Genomic DNA, 20,171 nt, shown 5'->3' with positions numbered 1-20,171 from the left:
AGGTTTATTTATAAATCCCATTATTTTCCCTTCTAGATATGGATGTTCCTTGCTGCAGGAAGGATGGTGACAGTGGGAGATTGGAGAAGGCTSATCCATCCTTAGAAGGAAAAAAGGAATAAATGAGGGACCCTCCTGTGCCAGGACATCGTGGCTGCAGTGACACTGGGATGGACAATGCTGCCACCTGTGTCTCTCTCCCCATGGATCCAGGGCTCAKGCTGTTAGCAGAGAKGCACARGAACACTTTCCCATTAATTTTCAASTTGGAAATGACATTCCATGACCTTWYATGGCATYCCTGACCCMTKTCTCCATYAKCATTGTGCTCTCAGCAAAGAAGTTGCAGATATCAGGGCACTGGGATAATTTTCTCATCATCTTTTTATTAGTGTTTCTGTTTCTTGCTTTATTTATGCTCTGGGCAAAAAGCCTATGAAATGTAGGGTGATTTTTTTTTTTCCATGAGCTCTTACAGTTGTGAAATCTGCTAAAATCTCTGCCAGGTTTACTGCCTAAAACACTCTATTGATGATTATAGAAATGACTATTATTATTTTCAGAATTTCTACTGGCAAACTGCCCAAACCTGTGTTTCAACAGGTCAGAAAAACATCTTTGGCTGTTGCTGTCCTCTCCTGTTTTCACTGCACACAGATGATGTGGAGTCTGGGTGCTTTTTGTTTTGATTTGGGTTTTTTTTTTCAAATTACAAAGGAACAATGAAGCCAATTTGGGGAATTTAGACATGGATCAAATTCTTTGCTGTGGGTGAGCAGAGAACTGAGGGATAAATCCCTATCCTTTTGCACGTGTGGTTGGGGTTGGGATAAGGGACTGAAGTCTATCAAGAAAGATGCTGCTGTCTTGGGGAGGGGTTTCAGAACCTGTAAGGATATTCTAAATGTGGGGAAGGAAGGAGAGGAGTGGACTGAGCAGGGTTATCCCTGAGGCCACTCACCTTCCTTTGGGAGAGGAGGTTTGGGCTGTGCAGCCTGTGTTTTCTCAGCCATGGAAAGCCATCCCCTGTGCTGGCTGCAGGGTGGGAAAGCTGAAAAAGGTGTGGACATTAAGGTCAGCACACCTCAAATGTGGGAAAAGGAGCTGGGATATCAAAAGCAACTGCAGGCAGAGGGAAAACCCTGTTTTTGAAAGGATAAACCTTTGCCCATGGGAAGTTTCAAAGGGGTTTTCTTACAGTGCCCTGAAAAAAGTAACTGAAAAAAAAAATCATCTGCTGCTGGGGTGAAGCTCTGCTCACTGAGTGCCTCTAGGGTAAGGAAAATGATGGTTTTAGTTCATTTGAGCTCTCACAGAGGATAAATTGTGTGTTATGGGAATCAGAGGTGCTCAGAGTCCCCTGCCTGCAGCACCTGTGGTGGGATGGGTTCTCGTGCCCATGTCCCCACAGCCATCAGCTGGGTGGCCTGAGAGCTTGGGTGAGTGTCACAGCCTGGGAGAGCTGGCTCAGCATGATCCACTGCCACCTTCATCACTGCATCGATCAAGGGAAGCACCCACGGCTGGGCTCGAGACCAAAGCTCTCCAGGAAAATGGATATTAAAGTGGAAAGCAGCAGCTCCCTGCRKCTGGGAGGGGAGGGAGGGGAAGGCCAGRGTGATGCTGCTCTGGCACTGGGATGCTTTGCACCCACAAGCTTGTCCCAAAATGTGTTAACCCCAACCCTGGGGACTCTGGACCCCCTTCCCCTTGCCCTCCCTGAGCTGTGTGTGAGCAGATGTGGGGCTGGGGATGGGTCTGAGGGCGAATGCCCACTGCCTGTGCTCTGCAGGGTGCCCCATTGCCAGCCCCACATCTGCCCTGGAGCCTGGGCCAGCAGCTGAGCCTTGTCACCATCCCTGGGGAGGTGTTCCCTGCTCCTGGCATCACTCAGGGCTTGGCACATGGGGATGGGGATTCAGCACACGGGGATGTCACTTGGGGTTCAACACATGGGGATGTCACTTGTGGGTTCAGCACACAGGGATGTCACTCAGGATTCTGCACACAGGGATGGGGATCAGCACACAGGGATGGGGGTTCAGCACACAGGGATGGGAGTTCAGCACACAGGGATGGGGATCAGGATTCAGCACACAGGGATGTCACACGTGGTTCAGCACACAGGGATGGGAGTTCAGCACACAGGGATGGGGATCAGCACACAGGGATGGGGGTTCAGCACACAGGGATGTCACTCAGGATTCAGCACACAGGGATGGGGGTTCAGCACACAGGGATGGGGGTTCAGCACACAGAGATGTCACTCAGGATTCAGCACACGGGGATGTCACACATGGTTCAGCACACAAGGTTGTCACTCAGGGTTCAGCACACAGAGATGGGGGTTCAGCACACAGAGATGTCACCCAGGGCTCAGCACCCAGGCCTCACTCAGGGCAGTTCCCTCCAGCCATGCCGTGCTGCTGGGCTCAGAGCCAGCTCTTGGGGGCCTCTGTTTGCTCTCAGAGGTGCTGTTGACCTTCAGGCTGTGCCAGGTGTYTGGCCTTGTGTGCATGGCTTTGTCTGGCTTTCCTCTCCCACTCCTGGCTCCCATGGGAGAAGAAACCCTCCCAGATCTGCTCCCTGATGGAGCTTTTGCTCTGCTTTAACTCTTTCTTGGCCAGAGCTCCTTGCTCACCACACAACTGCATCCCTCACTGAGCAGGACCACGAGACACCAGCCTGCAGAACAAAATAACTGAGTGAGAGATTCACTTTTGCTGTTGAGCAAGCCTGCACAAGGTTTTTACAAGATACCTCTGCCTCATCCCTGCTGGTTGCTCTCAAAGTGTTCATTACCAAAGTTTTGTCCACCAGTATCAACAGGAGCAAAATTTAGAAAAAGCTCCTTTGTGCTGTCCTATGGATGAACACAGAGAAGAGCCAAGGAGCTCACAGCTTTCCAGCCCACCYKAATCCCCCTGGCACACCARCCCCTTCCCCTGTGCAGAGCCAGCYCCCTGTGGCATTTGYCCTGTTCWGTGTCCTTTGMATCCAGCCYGGTCCTTTTACCAGCTGCTGTGTCAAGGAAAATGTTGAAGTTGTGGTCTGTGACAGGAAAGAAATGTCTGTTTTTTGGTACAAGCCCACGTCTGTCCCCTGCCATGTCCTTCCTGGGTGATATCCAGGCCGTGCTCAGCGTCGTGCAGGGGAGGGTCCATGGTCTGGTGGGATTTACTGGGATTTACTGGGATTTACTGCCTGTGGATGCGAAGCCACAGCCTCCGCCGTAGACCTGGAGAGAGACAGTGTCCATCAGTCCCAGGGTGCCCTCCCAGCTCACCATCCCATTCCAGGGCTGTCCCAGGGGCTGGTACCCCGAGGATGCTGGCAGGACACTCACGGTAGAGGTGAAGGGCAGTGGACACCAGGCCCAGCAGGAGGAGCAGGACACCAGCRGCCAGTGGGATCCAGACCAGGGGACTGCAGGGACCTGGAGAGCAGGAGAGGAATCAGCACCCTGCCCTGGCAGCTTTGGGGATGGAGTGTGGGGTGGGAAAGGAGAAAAGGTCCTCAGAGGAGCGGTGGAGGATGTGACCATCACCCTGGGGTGTCCTTTCAAGGATGAAATTACAGGATCACAGGATGGGTAAAGCTGGAAGAGACCACAGTGGGTCATCTGGTCCAACCTCCCTGCTCCTGCAGGGTCATCCCAGAGCACATGGCACAGGATTGTGTCCAGATGGCTTTTGAATATTTCCAGTAAGGGACACTTCACAATCCCTCTGTTCCATTGCTCAGTCATGCTCACAGTAAAGAAGGCATTGCAGGGAACACAGTTGTGAGGTCACGATACCCTAAACTGAAATACATCCTGGCCCCTAAATCCATGGATACCCCAGGAAATCCCTCCTACAGGCAGAGAGCAGCTCCATCCAGAGCTGTGGGTCTAGCTGGACCCAGACACTCACTCCTTCAGGGTGGCATTGTGGCTGTCCCCAAACCAGGACAACATTTGGCTGAACCCTGGAGACCCCAAGAGCTCAGCAAACCCCTTTTTCCCAGGAGCCTGAGTTGAGCCAGTGCCATACCTTTCCTGCTGGCAGCTTTGCTTTTGGTTATCCGTGGAACAGGGTTTTTGGTAACCGGTGCCTGCGTGGTTTTTGGAGGCAGAGGCAAAGCATCAACTGTGGGAAAATGAGAAAAAGAGGGTGGTGAGGGTGGCACTGAGKGCAGCAGAGATCTCCAGCAGCAGGCAAGAAGGGCTGGGAATTTTACCCCTTGGAACAAACCCCAACCTGTGACCCCTGCAAAGGGCTGTGTCACCCAGAGGGGTTGAGAACTTGACCTGAGCCTCTCAGTGGTCACAAAAGTTACCAAGAGCTTTAAAAAGTGTTAGTTAAAAAATGTACCAGGTAAAGAAGGCTCAGGCAGGGAAAAGCCCCCAAACTTGCTTGAGTGACATTTGCTGCCAAGCATTATCTCATCAGCATTGCACAAAATCGTGGGTAGCAGGAGATTTCAGTAGTACTGGGACATTTTAAGGGATCCCTGGACCTTTTCCTTATTCAGATTGCTCTAATTTTTTGCTCAGCATTTGATAATTTTTSTTCCTGATAAAATGAGGGCAGGATTTATTATGGTGTAGCTGAATTACAGTGGAGCACATTCATTTCTCAGTAAAGTTGGCCAGGAAAATATCCCAGTAATGTCCTTAAATAGCTGCATGTCTGACTGCTCAAACCACACWTATTCAGAATTTTTGGTGATTCAAAACTGAGTGTTTTTCGGTTTCTATCCAGGATGTAAATTCCTACAGAAACTACCATTCTTTTGCAYGAAAAGCTGAGACTAGGATTTATCTGGGCAACTTTCCCTTACATTATAATAGACTCAGAGAAAAGAAAAAGACGATTTGTTTTATCATGAGTACTAAAAGCAAAAATTGAAAATATCCAGCAAAGCCTGAATCCTCCCAGAGCACCTGCTGCTGTTTACTTTTTAATTGAATTGTCCTTGATCAAACTGAATTTCAAGCTTGTTTTTCATGCTCTGCAAAGAGATATGTGCCTGGCTAATAAAAAAAACAATTCCCCCTTATCTTAAACCGGCTTTTCTCATAGTCTGCAAGAATCCAAAAGAGATTTCTCAGTCCGTTCAAGGTGCAGAGTATATTCACAAAAAAAACCCAGAAAAATTAGGCCACCAGGCTTTAGAGTCAGAAACTGTAGCGGCATTTTGGTTAAATAAATTATTTGTATCTTAAATAAGTTATTTGTTTCCCTAAAAGTGAGAAAAAAAAAAAAAAAAAAAAACCAAGAAATCTGAGAGTGAGAAAATATAATTTAACCCNNNNTACTTTAAATGCATTCATTTTTCTGCATCAACTCCTGCTCTGTGGTCAAAGGGAAAATAGGCTGAAAAGCACTTTTGTATGACCCAGATGTCTGTAAAGCCTCTCTTCCCCCATGACACCTGCAGAAAACTCTGATTTCTGATTTCTGCTAGGAGCTCCCCGGGGAAAGTGGGCTGTGAGCCTTGAGGAATAAATCCCATTTCAGTCTTTTTTGTGAAGGATGATCTTGAAAGCTGCTCTCAGATCCACCCCAGAGATGTGAGGGGTGATGTTCTTTGGCCTCAATGCTGCTCTTGTCTCTTGGAGTGAGGGTAAGGATGAATTATGGCATGGAAGGACCTGTGAGCTGAGCAGGGCACACACCCWGCCTCTCACCCAAAGTGCAGCAGGGCTGAGAAAAGCACAGGCATGACAATATCCCACCTTCCCATGGAAATCCTAAAGCACCAGGACCAACGCTGAGCTCAAGGCATGCCCAAAGCAGAGCAGCTGCTGATGGCTAAAGGACTATCACATGCAGCTGACCTAAAATTTAGCTAATTTCTGTATTTTCTGCTTTGTCCGGTCTCGTAGATCTCTTCAGAAAACCGCCGAGCCCCAATGTTGCAGCTCAAAACTGGGAACAATCTACCAAAACTCATCATCCTTTACCCAGGGGACCTCACCAARCCTGCTGGTGGCACATTTTGGAAGYCCAGGGGTGCTGCTTACCCACGCTGAGCCGTGTCCCGCTGCCCAGGAGGAGCTGGGAGGAGTGGGACACRGAGCAGTAGTAGGTGCCACTGTCTGAGGGATGGAGGTGGCTGATGTGCAAGCTGTAGGAGCTCTGGGACCTCGCCTCCTGGACACTAAAYTTGTCCTGGCTCACGTTTGCACCGTATGTAGCTTTGCCCAGCGTGTTGGAAAATACCAAGAACTCGAAATGTTGCCTCTCCTGGCTCCAGCGGTACCAGTACACCCCGGTGTGCTCCTTCTTCAGCTCGCAGAGGATTTCTGTTTTGTTGTTAGTTTGGGTTAAAATATGCTCTGGAGTTTGGGTTAAAAGTAGATTTGCATAAAAACCTAAGGAAAAAAAGAGACAGTGATACACAGTTATTGTTTTTATTTTGTTATTTTTCTTCTGGGCTAAGGATAGATTTTCCTTACGGGCTTAATAAAATGAAGCAGACACAGACCAGGGGATCACACCAGTGAGAAACAGGAATATCTTTATCAGGATGCTCCCATTTTCCCTCAAAGGCCTTTTTGGCTTCCTCAGGTATGTTTTATCGAGCCTAGTTATACAGTTTCTCTGAGTTTTCTCTGTAAATACTCATTTAAGGAGAAAGCTCATTGTCAGGTAGAGGGATGGAGGGATGATTTTGAGAGTGTCCTCGGGGTTGTATGTGCAGGGAAGGGCAACCCCATCTGCACCTCTGGATACCCCTCCCCTGCCCTCCTTAACTTCTTCATTTTTCAGAGATTTCACCTCTCTTTCAACATATTTTTTGTGCCTCTTAACTGATTTACCAGGTTTTTTTTTTTAACAGATACAACACCAACGAACATCTCAGGAGCAGGAAAAAAGACCAAAAAATGTGCAAAACATCTCAAAATGAGCCAATTTTATATTAGTTTTCAGACAGTAATATTTTTCAAAGGAATTTTGAGACATGGRGAAGGAGAGGGAGTGAGGGGTAGCGGTGAGGTTCAAAGTTTTGATTTGGCATCGCATCGCCCTGTTTGGGCTTTGCAGCTTTTGTGAAAATTATCTGAGCCTTGTTTGGCTCAGACAGATGTGAGGGGTGTCTGTGTGAACGAGGATGGTGTGTCCTTGTGGAAATGACAACAGGTAACTTGTGATCTTTGCTGTTCAGCAAACAGTCCTGCAAMGCTGCAGATACTGCGAGACCGAGTGAAAAACAGCCCTGTGAAGATAAGGATACTCCYGCTTCCCCCGTCTCTTTCCCAGGCAGGTTTTAAAGCTGTGAAAAAAGCTCAGTAATACATGTTTCTCGTATTTTTCTTTTTTACTTTAAAATGCTTCTTTTTCTTCAAAATCCCAAAGCTGCTTGCAGCTGTTTTTGTAGCCTCGTGCAGCCCTGCAATCCCAGTGGTGTGGGATGGGTTGGCGTGACCCAAGAACAGTTAAAGCCATCACTGTGGCACAAAGTCCTGATGTTTCCCATGTTCCTGATGTCACAGAGGCAGAGGAGAGGGCTCTGGTGACTGACAGGGGTCCAGATCCTTCCTCTGTCCCCACACCAGTGACCCCATCACTGCCAGTGCTGCAGAGCATTGATGGCACAATGCCAAAATGCAGGGGTGGCACAGCAGCTGCAGCATTTCACCACATTCTCTGGCTCGGTGACAACATCAATGTCTCCTTATTATTAAAATACATAATTTTCAGGTTTTAGAGCATAATAATCTTAAATTTTGCTCTGTCAAATACCAGCGTGTTTTTTAGGGGATGAAATGTGTGTGGCCATGGAGTATGGGGGCCTCAGGTTCTCCTTGAGTGCTCTGAGGTCTGGCTCTGCTGGGCATCGGAAATGTAACTGTCCATGAAAAGCTTTCCTTGAGCTGGAGACACTGTCAGATAAGTCAGAAAAGATAAAGAGATCCTGGAAAATCTCATCTCAGTGCCAGTGGTCAAGCTAGGGGTGAGCTGAGATGGAGATGGAGCAGAAAASCTCATCTTCAGTCATACCTTTAACYCCAAAACCTCCCTGTTCCCTTTCCTGGTGTATATTCAGGGGACCATAAGGAATTACGGTGCTTGGCCAGACCAGCCTGCAACACCTTTTAAATGGTCCCTTTTCCCTTTACATGCATGRCACAAACTCTCATTTATTGAGGTTTTCTCAGCAGGCTCCCCACCATACAGATCTATAGGATATCAGACCTGTAAGGCAGAATGGTTTAATAACACACCAATTCCTGCTCAATTTCYTCTTGGAAAATACTCAGTCTTTGGATGATTAAGAAGAAAATTTGTTTATCTTCTCTGASTTACACAGGCAGTGTAGAGAGGAGCTACTTTGACTTCTCCATCAGCAGCTTCTTACAGTCTTTCTGCATTGAGGGTGCAGCAAAAACTCCGTGGTGTCTACACCATTATGTATTGAAATATGAACATAATATTCTATAATAATCTATAATATTCTCTAATATTCTCGAATATTATAGAATAGAATAGAATAGAATAGAATAGAATAGAATAGAATAGAATAGAATAGAATAGGAGCAGAATAGGCTATTTCAGTTGGGAGGGACCAACAGCAACCATCTTGTCACACTGCCTGACCAAAACCTAAAGCATGTCATTAAAGGCATGATCCAAAATTATGTGGCAACAATATCCTATTAATAGCTCTATACTGTGRTGGTATATTTAAACTTCCAYCRTCCAGAKGCTRTGCAATGCATCCCACATGCTGGAGYGGGGTGGAGGAGAGGCTTCAGCACGATTTTAGGTGCTTTCAACCCTTAAGAGACGTGTCCCTCTTACCTGGGATCTGGAGGCAGATGCAGAGATGGAGCCACAGCCAGGCCATGGTGGTGGACTTGGTGACGGAGGGGTTTTGTGCCAGCTCCCCCTTTCCCCTCACTGTCACCTCTTGGTTCTCCTCAGGAAGTCCTTGTCCCTTTCTGTGTAGATCTCTCACCAAAGGCTGCCAAAGATCATCTGCCACAGCAGCATCCGGAACCTCAGCCCAGCAGCTTCTTCTGCGCAGAGCCCCAAAACCAAAAGTGCATCAGTGTAACAGCCCTGTGCCCTCCAGCACTGCACAGGGTACCACTAAATCCCTTTGAGAAAAGTAAAACCAAGAAAACTCACTGATTTTTGATTATGCTTTCTTCATATTTCACTGTTTAGTTATTCCTCCTTCTTTTAATCGACTTTTRTACTATAAAAAATTACAAATGTAAGAGTGTGGCTTTAAAAGCACACAGGAAAGCATGAWTTTTGGCTGGTTTTTTTCCCTGTTGAAATAAAAAAAGCATTCAAAACAAGGAAAATATGCARTTTGTTTCGTGGGGTTGTTTTCTTCAGCAGAATTTATAGCAGGAGGTGTTTTTCTCTGGGAAGTGCTGAACACCAGACCAAGCTAACACAAAGCAGAGACATGAGGCATCACAAGAACTTTGAAGTCAAGAGCAAGAAACCTGAARCAAGTTTGTAGCTGAAAAACCACAAAAATGAGGAAATTCTGCTGGGGCTCCCCACCTTGCAGSATGCACTGCTTTAGTAGCTGTGACAGCACAGGGCTCACAGGCAGAAATATTTAAATGATAAAATATCAGAATGACTTTGAAATGTCTGTGAGGAAGGAGTTTGAAGCATTTGGGGTTTAGGATTCAAAGACTGAAGCACATGATGTGAAATTACAGAAATGAACTGGTGTCAGCAGCCTTCAACATTTTTATGTTTGGGAAAAAATATATTCATTATTTATTATTTGTATTTATTCACTGTCCTCTTGGCTGCCAGGTGAGATCCAGTTTTCTTTTACATCCCCTTTGTGGAGATACTTGTGGTCCTTACAAGGCCCCAGCAAATCCCCAGAAAGAGGAGCCTCATGTGGGGGCACTGAAAAACCTGCCCCAGGGTTGAGCTGGCAGATGAAAAGGAAAAACAATATTGCACCTTGTACACTGTATGTTTTTGGTCCATTTTGTACCAGATTTTTCCATGCTGCTGTAACACATCCTCTCCCCATTTCTGTGTAAATTGATTTCAGGCTGCTAACTGCAAAAGCCTAGCCACAAAGGGCTCATCTGCTAAAATTTAGGGTGGGCTCAATAGCTCCTTAACTCTTTCCTGGGGCAAAAGGGCAATTTTAGTATTTCCAAACCCATTTCAGTGCTTTTAAGCTCTTGTTTTCAGAGCTGAGCCCTCGAAGTGGGATGTAGCAACACTTGCCTCTCCCATCCTCACTTTCTGCTCGTCTCTCCCCTTTTGTTTCACATCACTTCCATATTGGGGCCTCTCCAGAATGAGGTGAAACTCCTCTTTTTTGGGATAGGGGGGCAGGGAGTGCTTGGTATAAGAAATGCCACTGCAAGTGAATTTTCCCTTCATCCCTGGGGTGAAATCTGTGAGCTGAATCCAACACCCTCAGCTGCTGCAATGGCTGTGTCCCTTTTTTTCCACTGCTGTTGTCACCTGCAGAATCTTCTGGCCTCCTGGCCAGGACAAAAATTTGTCCTCAAGATGGCTTTTGCCATCATTACAACAATTAGGACCTGGATATGGGGATGTTACACTGGGATGATTCCCCAGGATATCGTAACAGTTTTATAGAAAGAAAAAGGAATACGTGCAATGTAAAAACATAACGTACAGGAACATGGATTAAATGTAATTTTTTTTTTTTTTAAGCTGCTGTTTACACAGCAGTGGAGCTGTTTACCAGTGGCCAAGCTGTTCTCAGGACTGGCTGTTTGCTCCTACAAGAAAACATTTTGGAGGAGAGATACCTTTGTCTGGCAGCGTATCACCAACAAAAATCAAAGCACTGTGTGAACGTGCAGGAGGCAGCTGCTGTTTGTAACATCCCCACATTGTTTGGGGCTGCTGTCCTGGGAAGAAAAGGGGAGGAAAGAAGGCTGTAAGTTGATCTTATCTGTTCACACAAGCAAGGTTTGTTGGTGACCTTGCTGGGGAGCAGCAGCTCCTAATCACGAGTGTTTGGCTCACAGTTGGGCCATGCTGGGGGGGAATCGCTGAATTTTGGTGTATTTGCCCAATTTTCCTGCACAATTTCCAGGGAAATTTTATTATTTTTGTGAAATTAAAGACAATCATATCTGTCCTCAGCCCAGCCAACTCCCAGTGGACCCATCCCAGTRGAAAACAGCCCCTCTTCTTTTTTCCAGTCTGCATTCTGCCCACCTCACCATGCTGACATTGATTTCTGGTGCTTTCACCAGATTTTTAAAAAATTTTTTACTACTTCTTTTCCCCCTGTGATGAATTCCATACAGTTAAGTGTTTGTTTTGGGGGGCTGGAGCAAAGCACTGAGGTAGAAGAACAGGATTTACAGCTGAGAAGCAGGACCTGGTTGGGGTTTAGTCTCTGTTAAAACTCCTGTGTTGCAGTGGAGGTAATTGCAGCTGGGTTGTAAATGCCAGGCTAGAGAAATCAGCTGATGTAAAAATCAGGGAAAGGGCATCCTCTCTGTCCTTTTGGGGCTACAAGGGCTGACTTTGGGGTTCAGGGAAGCATCGTCAGCCTCAAGTCTGAGGTTCAACATGGCCAGTACTGCAATACATGGAAATAAGGGCTGCCAGAGATAACAGGGTGCAAGATGGAAACTCCCTGGGACTCAAGCAGCCATGTGTGAACTTTTTTTCCCTTTTTAAATTTTTTAAAATTATTTTATTCTAGTGGAGTGTTTAGCTTCTGCAGTATTTAATAAGAGGTAAAAACAGTAATGAAAATGATAGCATTTTCACTGAGTAAGGTGATTACTACCCTTTTTTTAGTGCAATAGCAGGAAAAMCCCTCAAAACAAGTGTGTCAAATTCTCTAAACTGCTCCAAGCTAAGATGTGGTTTTGTAGGGTGAGGCTGGGGGGGTTCCATCTGCCTTTGCAGGTGCAGATTCACAGCTGTAATTCAGCTGATGCAATATCACAGTGGAGGCTCCTGACACGTCATGGGGTCACCCCAAGGTCCACGCCAGTGTATGATCAACTGTTCTCAGTGGGTTGTGGCATGGGAAAACGCTGCTTTTAAGATAGCAAAAATACCAGATACCAAAATGCATTTAAATTAYGAATGGCATGAAWTTTCCTGTAATTTCATCCACCCCTGGCAAACAGATTTGTGCCTGGGGGGCAGTTTGGTAGGACTGTGTGAGTTAAAGGTGTCAGGTGTGAGCCCCATGTGTGATCTCCCCCCAGACCCCAGGTGCTAATGGGGTGTGCAGTAAATGAGGGGGCTATGGGGGCATTCGGAAGGACAGATTCTCAGAGGACAGGCTCCAGCTCTCCCTCTTCAGGACACTTGGTGCAAGAAAAAGTTTAGTGTGAGCTGTGTCTAATCCTGGCCCTCCCCAAACAGATAAGGGGCAGTGCAGGTGCTGTTGTGTGATCTCCGCTTCCCTAATCAGYGCTGAAGAGGATAAGGAAAGACAAGGAAAGTGTCCTTGGGAAGGCAGCACACGGAGGAGGACAAGCCACCAAGGAAGTAAACACAGGTGTCACCAACCCCAAACAACAACCTGCCATGGCTATAAAAATCACCGGGCTGAGACTTCGTGAGCACCTTCACCTTAAAGGTGCCGGTTCTGCTGGACCTCTGCAGAGACCTTCTCCGAGTTCCTGCGACTGCCGGAGCATTCAGCCAAGGATTGGTGAGATCTTATTATTGGGGTCCTTCTCCGTCTCTCCTTTTCTTCACCCATTCCCGTATCCCTTCCCCGTTCCCTCCCCGGGAGCCGGTGGCTCGCAGCAGCTGCCGGCTCGRCCGCAGCGTCCCGTTCCCACCTTCCTTCTCCCTTCCCTCGTTCCCGGGCTCGGTATCCCCCCGATATTCCCCGGGGAGCTTTCCAGCGGGGCGGGTTGCAGGGTCGCAGCCTTGCTCCGTGGAGGGGTTGGCAGTGCTGGTGTGTTGGAGTAGTTTAGCCCTGAGACGGAGCCGTCTCACATCTCGTGCCCTTCACGATGATGAGCGACATCGTTAGCAGCTGGAAGCTGGAGCAGTTTGTGCTCCAGAAGTGTCTGCCCCCAATTTGGTCACCGGGGTCTTTCCAGGGCCCAGATGCGTACCAGCAGCTGTGCCAGCAGTGGGAGAGCTGGTCAGAGGAGAACAAAAAACCCAAACCCACGAATAAGTGCAAAAAGCGAGCGGCTTTGCAGGGTTTGCTGATGGTAGGCAGGGAGTTGTCCAGGTTGCTAAAGGAGGCTCTTGAGAATGTGCAGAACTTGGAGCAGGCCAAGGAGGAGCTCAGAATGCAGGTGGACAACCTGCAGGCGGAGGTGAATGGTTTGTGCGGGGACTCTCTGCGCAGCGCGGTGGAGATCAACCGGCTGGAAAGCAAACTGGGCCATGAGAAGCAGAAAACAGAGGAGCTGAAGAAAGAGGTTGGCAAGTGGATCGGGGAGACCCACGATGCGCAGAGCGCGGTGCGGGCGGTCCTGCTGGACGTCCAGCGGGACCGGGGCACCGGCCCYGATCACAAGGTTTGCCATGCCAAGATCCAGGAGCTAGAGGCAGAGCTGGGGGTGTCCAGGGGCATTGTGGCTGCCATCAGGGGCAAGAAGAGCCTGATTGGGAATGGCGAGGGGGAGGACTCCCTGGACCCGCACCCGCCCCACTATGATTACGAGGATGATGTGTGGGGTGCCAATGTCCCCACCAGGCCGTCCCCCTATGCTCCTCTGCGGGAGGAGGTGTGCCAGCTGCAGGCAGGGGAGGTAGAGGCTTCCAAAGATAAAAAGGTTCCCCACAATGAGCCAGTCAGCCACGTCCCCCTCCAGCCCATAGACACCAACAGGGCTGTGCTCTGGTTTACCCCCGAGCAGCTCAAGACAGTGGGGAAGATGCTGGGGCCRCTGACAAAGGACACAGCCATTAACTGGCTGTCCAGGGTCCAGCATCTGCCCAAGTGCCAGAGTGGCAACTTTATGAGTGACCTGATAGACATTGTGAGAAAATGTATGAAACCAGATGATTTYGCATCACTGCCGGGGGATGTGCAGATGGGCAATGTCCAGGATATTGGGGACGTCCAGCTGGCCGTGCTGAGGGTGTTCTTCCCCGAGGTCAACCCCTTAGTGCTYTTCCACCAGGAGAAGCAAAACCCCGAGGAGAGGCCCGATGCCTATGTTAACCGTAAAAAGATGCTGTACCAGATGGCCGGGCTGCCTGGTTCAAARGAGTACCCCCTCAATTTTGACAGGCCTGAGTTCAAGGAGCCACTGGTGGTGGGGCTGACACCCCCACTGAGGGTGATTGCTGGTGGGGATGCGGCCAAAAAGCCTCTGTTGGAGCTGGAGCAGATCCTGACCCAGAATTTTGAGCTGCAAAAGCAGGCATTCCCAGGGTACATGCTGGGGGGGAAGAAAGGGAAAACCTCAGCCATGCCTTTCCAAAATGCAGGGATGAGGAAAATGCAAGGAGACAACCAAAAAGATCCCGATGGCAAGGGGGGGTTGGGGAAGGAGAACCAGCAAGGGCTGAGGTTTCAGAAGTCTAACCCTTGGCGGGCTGAGCTGAGGAAGCGCCTGATAAAATACGAGAAACAGGAGGACATTAATGGCTTGCCGGATGCGGAGCTCTTCCAAAAACTGGCCCTGCACGAGGCCAAAAAGCACAGCAGCTCCCACCCCATTGACCCGGGGTCTAAGGCTCAGCAATAGGGCTGCCAGGCACCCGCATCGCCCCTTTTTGTGGCACCGATTAAGACCGATCMGTGGGGGCGCCTGATAGTTGACACAACTATTGGAGGAGGGGTGCTTGGACAAGTGATGTTAATTGATACTGGTGCCACTTATTCAATTCTGAATATGGCCCCYGGCAGAGCCGGGATCTTCCAAACCTCTGAAATTATTGAGTTGAAAGGGCCGAACGGCCAGAAATCCTCAGTGCCCTTCACAGGGCCCGTACCCTTTGAAATTGGCACTGCCAAAGGGTSTGAAAAATTTGGGAAAATGGAAATGAAGGGAAAGCCAGGAATTTTATCCACCTCTACACTGACAAAGGTGGGAGTGGTGGTAGACCTGGCAAACAAAGCGTTGTTGCACTGCCCACACATTGATTTGCCCGTCATCCCGGCAAGCCACAGGGTGATGTCAGTGAAAGCCCCTGAGATCCTGGTGCACCCTGAGTGGGAGCCCCGGGTGAAACGGGTCACAGAGCAGTTCCCCCATGTCTGGGCAAGGAGCAAGCTGGACTGTGGGCAGATTGATGCTGCCGTGGTGGTCAAAGGGCCGGATCCCCCTCCTCAGCCTCAGCCCTGGCTCCCGGCTGAGGCTGAGKACAGCTTGTGGGACACAGTGAAAGCCTTGCTGGGGCAGGGTGTGCTGGTGGAGCAGGAGAGCACCAGCAACGCCCCAGTGTGGCCCCTGCGCAAAGCCGATGGCAAGACGTGGAAGCTGTCAGTTGATTTCAGCACCCTGAACCGAGTCACCCCAGTGCAGACCTCCGTGGTGGTCAAGTACCCCAATGTCATGGCAGCCATCTCCCGGGGATCTGAGTGGTTCTCGGTGCTCAGCTTGACCAGCCCATCATTTGCCATCCCCTTGCACCCTGACTCCTGGCACAAGTTTGCCTTCACCCTCCGAGGACGGCAATTTGCTTTCACCAGAGTCCCCCCGGGCTTCCACAATGCCCCTGCCATCTGCCATGCCCACGTGGGGAGGATGTGGGAGCAGCTCAGCCACCGGGAGAGCGTGCTGTCCTGTGCTGGCGAGGTTCTCATCCACACCCAGACAAAGGAGAAGAACCTGGAGGTGCTGGCAGAGGTGCTGGGGGCTGTCCAGAAGGCAGGCTTTAGGATCAGCCCCACAAAGGCCCAGCTGTGCTGGAAGGAGGTCTCCTTTGTGGGGGTGACCCTGGGGGAGGAAGGGCGCTCACTGGAAAAGCARAGGGTTGAGCTAATACAGAAGATGTTGGCACCGTCCGATGTCACCACCCTGAGGTCCTTCCTRGCTCTCCTGAGGCTGTGCCGTGAGTTCATCGAGGGCTATGCAGAGAAAGCAGCCCCACTGTGCCACCTCCTGAAAAAGAACACCCCCTGGGAATGGGGTCCAGAGCAGGAGGAGGCAGTGAAGGCCTTAAAGGAGAGTGTGGCWCGAGCTCCCGTGCTGGCACACCCTCGGGGGGACAGGCCCTATGTCCTGCAGCTGGCCAGCACGGGGAGGGCWCTGCAGGCCACCCTGGGCCAGCAGCACAGTGCCAACCTGCTCCCTGTAGCCCACGCCTCGCGTCTCCTGACGCCAGTCGAGCAACAGTTCAGTGACTACGAGAGGGAGGTTTTAGCCTTAACCTGGGCCCTGCAGCACTGGGAGTACCTGGTGGGATCAGCCCCGGTGCTGCTGAGGACCTCCCGCACCCCTGTGAGGTACCTCTTGTTGGGAAATGGGGACGAAGGTCCCCTGCGCTACCCCAGAATGGCCAACTGGGCGTTGGCGCTGACCAACAAGGAGGTGCCTGGGGACCCCTCAGCTGGTGCCTTCAGGGTGGTCATCAGTGGAGAGAGGGATGGGGAGGAGCCGGGGGTCTCCCTCACAGGCCCCAGGCCATGGCGGGCACCCCTGTTTGAGAGCAGCCTCAGCCTGGAGGAGGCCAAGGACAGAGGTTACGTCGTGTGGTTCGTAGACGGGTCCAACTACCACGAGAACGGGGTGCCCTACACCGGCTTTGCCGCCGTCAACCGCGGCACCGGGGAGGTGGTGAAGGGCAAGTGCCTGCCGCACTCCATCCAGGCCGCCGAGCTGGTGGCTGTGATGGCCGCCCTGGAGAACACGCCGGCAGACCAGCCGCTGGCCATCTTCTCCGACTCGGGTTGGGTGGTGCGTGTGGCGCTGGAGTGGCTGCCCCTCTGGAGGGAGAGGGACATGCAGACCGCCGACGGCAAGCCTGTCACCTACGCCAAAAAGCTGCTGTACCTCGCCAGGCTGGCGGAGCAGAGGGCGCGCCCGGCCCAGATCATTAAAGTCAAAGCCCACAAGAAGGGAACGGAGGARGCCAAGTGGAACAAGGAGGCCGACACCCAAGCCAAGCTAGGGGCTAAGGAAGGGCTGATGTGGAAGGCCAGCAAGGTTTCGGAGAATGGCCCCGTGTCGGTGGCTCCAGGCAGGCACTGGGAGAGTGTGGATCTGGTGGGCTTGCAGGCACAGGACCCCCGGCTCTGGGAGCTAGCRCAGGGCAGGGAGTACAAAGGCTGCAAGGTGTGGAAGGATGTGTCGGGGCTGGTCCTGGCGCGCAGGGAGGGGACGGATTTCCCSGTCTGGGTGGTGCCTGAATTTGTCAGGACAGAGCTGGTGGCCCTGGCTCAYGAGCAGGGGCATCTGGGGACAGACAAGACCATGGTGAGGCTGCAGGGCGCGGGTTGGTGGCCCGAAATGAGAGAGGATGTGGAGAGGTACGTCAGCAACTGCCTGACGTGCGCAGCCAACAATCCCGATGCCAAAACGGCCAAAGCCATCCTGGGCCACCAGAGGGTGTCTGGGCCGTGGAGCAAGCTGCAGATGGAGTTTATTGGCCCTCTGCCCCAAACAGCCCAAGGCAACAAGTATTGCCTGGTGATCAGTGATAGCTTCACCCAGTGGGTGGAAGCATTCCCAGCTCGAAGCGACTCGGTCAATGCGACCGTGAAGATCCTGATAGAGCACATCTTGTCACGGTGGGGTGTCCCAAAGGAGATCCACTCAGACCGTGGGCAGCACTTCATCAGAGAAGTCACCAAAGGGGTGTGCCAGGCCCTGGGCATCAAGCAAAAGCTTCACATTGCGGGGTATTTCCATAAGCCCATCTCAGCAGAGGGGCCAAACCAACCACTGAAGACAGCCCTGAGGAAGCTCCTGAGCCAGCAAAGGAAAGACTGGGATCATAAACTCCCACTGACCTTGCTGGCACTRCGGGGGGCCCTGGCATCTCAAGCACATTCTCCCCCGAAATTTCCTCCTCCAAACCCGAAGCTTCTGCAACACTGGTGGCGAGGAGGGGAGCCCCCGGATGAAATGCAGCCCCGCGTGCTGATGGACAGGTGGGTCCAGGACATGCTGAGGATGGTGTCAGCCACCTACCACCAACTTGCCTCGGTGCAGGAGACCAGCATCCCCAAGGTGGATAAGCAGCTGGGAGCACTCCTGCGCCCTGTGGAGTGGAATACGGGGGATCTAGTGACATACCGAGGGGTTAGAGAGAGGAACCAGGTGCTGGAACCCCAGTGGATGGGGCCTGTTAGGGTTGTGAACAAGGCCAGCCCCTCTGTGTACCAGGTAGAAATCAGAAAGGAGGCAAAAAGGCAGGAAAAATGGTTCCATTCTTCACAATTAAAAGCATGGAAGGGAAACTAACGGGGCTGGAGAGCCCGCCTTGCTTATGTTTTGCAGATAAAGGAAAATGGAAGGCGATTGTGACCAGCGGGAAGGGCGAACTTCGTGGCATCACCAGCCCTGTTTGTGCTGCGGGGAAAATGGTTTCAAATTTGTGATTGCAGGATTTACTTTGCTTTCTGGTATGTGCATGATGCTGAGCACCCAATGTGTCCAAGCCACCCATCAGCACCTTGGACAAAACGTCATTCGTTCTCACTTAGAAAGGCACCTTGACACCCAGGCTGCAGCCCAGCACAGGGTTAGGAGGCACACAAAAATTGGGACTGATTGGCCCTGGTCCCAAGCTTACATAAAACATACAGGAATCATGGGATTAAATTCTAACAAAGGCTTGAATTTGTCAACAGTGGTTATGCATGGGGCAGAGGTATACTTGGAAAACGAGTGGGGCTGGGATAGCACAAACAGACTTCCACAGCTGCTGGGGAGGGTGGGACAGCAGATGAAGGTGGGGTGCAGGGTAATTAATGGATCCACTCACCAGCGAGTAACTCAAATCTCTGTAACYGAAGTAAAAACCAAGAAGAATCAGAAAAAAATCTGTGCTGTGGAAAAACTGGACTGCTGGTACAATTTTACTTTGGCCCAGCCAGTGTTTGTGGTCTGCCTCTGGGCAAACAACAGCATGGGGCTGTCCTTTAAATTCAAGATCAGCACAACTCCACCTTCCTTTGCTGCCATTAAGATCTCAAAGTGCCATTTTCTGTCCTGGCGTGTGGCCCCATATGTCGAAATTGGCAACCAGGTAAAATTGGAAATTAAATACTCCCAAGAAAGTGTAACTCAGCCGATGCAAATTGATGGCACCGCTGTGACTGTCACAGCCCCTAACAGCCACAAGTGGATCATCCCATTGCACTGCCTCCGTGAGAGCAAAACACTCGATAGATCTGAATTAGATATGGAGGCTTCATGGTATAATCAGGATTACGGACGCTGCCCACACCTGATYGTTACCCTCCAGGTGTGGTGTCGAGGAAATCTGAGCATAAAAATGTCCCCTGAGTTTGGAGGAAAGTGGTGGATAGGAGGCCCTGAAGGTTTTAAAAAAGAATTTGCCATCCTTGCTGTCTTGCCCCCTTTTGTTTCCAAAATAGGTCCTTATGTAGTGAAGGAAAATCACGTCCAGGAGTTGCTGACTGGGCCTGTCCGGTCGCTAAAGAAGGTGGTGCTGTCTCTGTCCACTGTTAACATTTCCTCTGTCAGGCCACACTGTGCCCCCTTCCTGTCCACTCTGCACACCGGCTGGCTGGCATGGCTCCACAGCCGCTCCATCCAGGGCACTCGGGCCAGGAGGGACCTGCTGGCCACAGCTCTGGGAGGAGGAGGTGCTGGCCTGGGAGTCCTCAACAGCATGAACGCMGAGGTCTTGGCAAACAAGCTGGAGGCCGTCACCTCGGGCGTGCAGGGYCTCCTCAAGCCTCTGAATTCATCCCTGTCCGGCCTCGGGATGGGACAGTGGCTTGTGTCAGAGGTGCTGCCCACCTGGGAACAAATAAGTGAGAAAGACCATCAGGTGCTGTTGCGAGCCCTGGGCATCGAACAAAACAACGTCTCTCTTGCTCTTAGCTGCATCCAGGCCCAGATGTGGGTGCAGAGTGTCGTTGCAGGTATCCTGAGAGACGGCGACAACGGCGTCCTGCCCACCGAGATCCGAAAGATCGTGTGGGACGYGGCCACAGAGAAGGAGCGGCGGCTCCAAGCCTGGTGGAGGCTCGTCAACTTCACCCACGACCAGGCCCTCAACGCCGTCATCGCCCACGTCCTCACTGTGGCGGATGCTCGCATCGAAAAGGTCTACCCCATCGTGGCC

At 50.9% G+C, this 20,171-nt stretch overlaps 1 protein-coding gene across 1 annotated transcript; it reads right to left on the bottom strand.

Moving 5' to 3' along the window:
- Positions 1–3,106: 3,106 nt before the first annotated feature.
- Positions 3,107–8,892, bottom strand: CD8B (CD8 subunit beta). Its single transcript, XM_057381690.1, is given in 6 exon segments — positions 3,107–3,286; positions 3,289–3,326; positions 3,329–3,436; positions 4,035–4,130; positions 6,011–6,361; positions 8,793–8,892. Coding segments are annotated over 6 exon segments (738 nt in total). The 5' UTR covers positions 8,839–8,892; the 3' UTR covers positions 3,107–3,187.
- Positions 8,893–20,171: the final 11,279 nt, after the last annotated feature.

The sequence above is a fragment of the Malurus melanocephalus genome, unplaced genomic scaffold (assembly GCF_030028575.1).
Source record: "Malurus melanocephalus ecotype Western Australia unplaced genomic scaffold, MMel_1.1 scaffold_522, whole genome shotgun sequence".
Taxonomy (NCBI): domain Eukaryota; kingdom Metazoa; phylum Chordata; class Aves; order Passeriformes; family Maluridae; genus Malurus; species Malurus melanocephalus.
The sequence above is the reverse complement of the archived record's forward strand: the minus strand, read 5'-3'. Positions and strand labels throughout refer to the sequence as shown.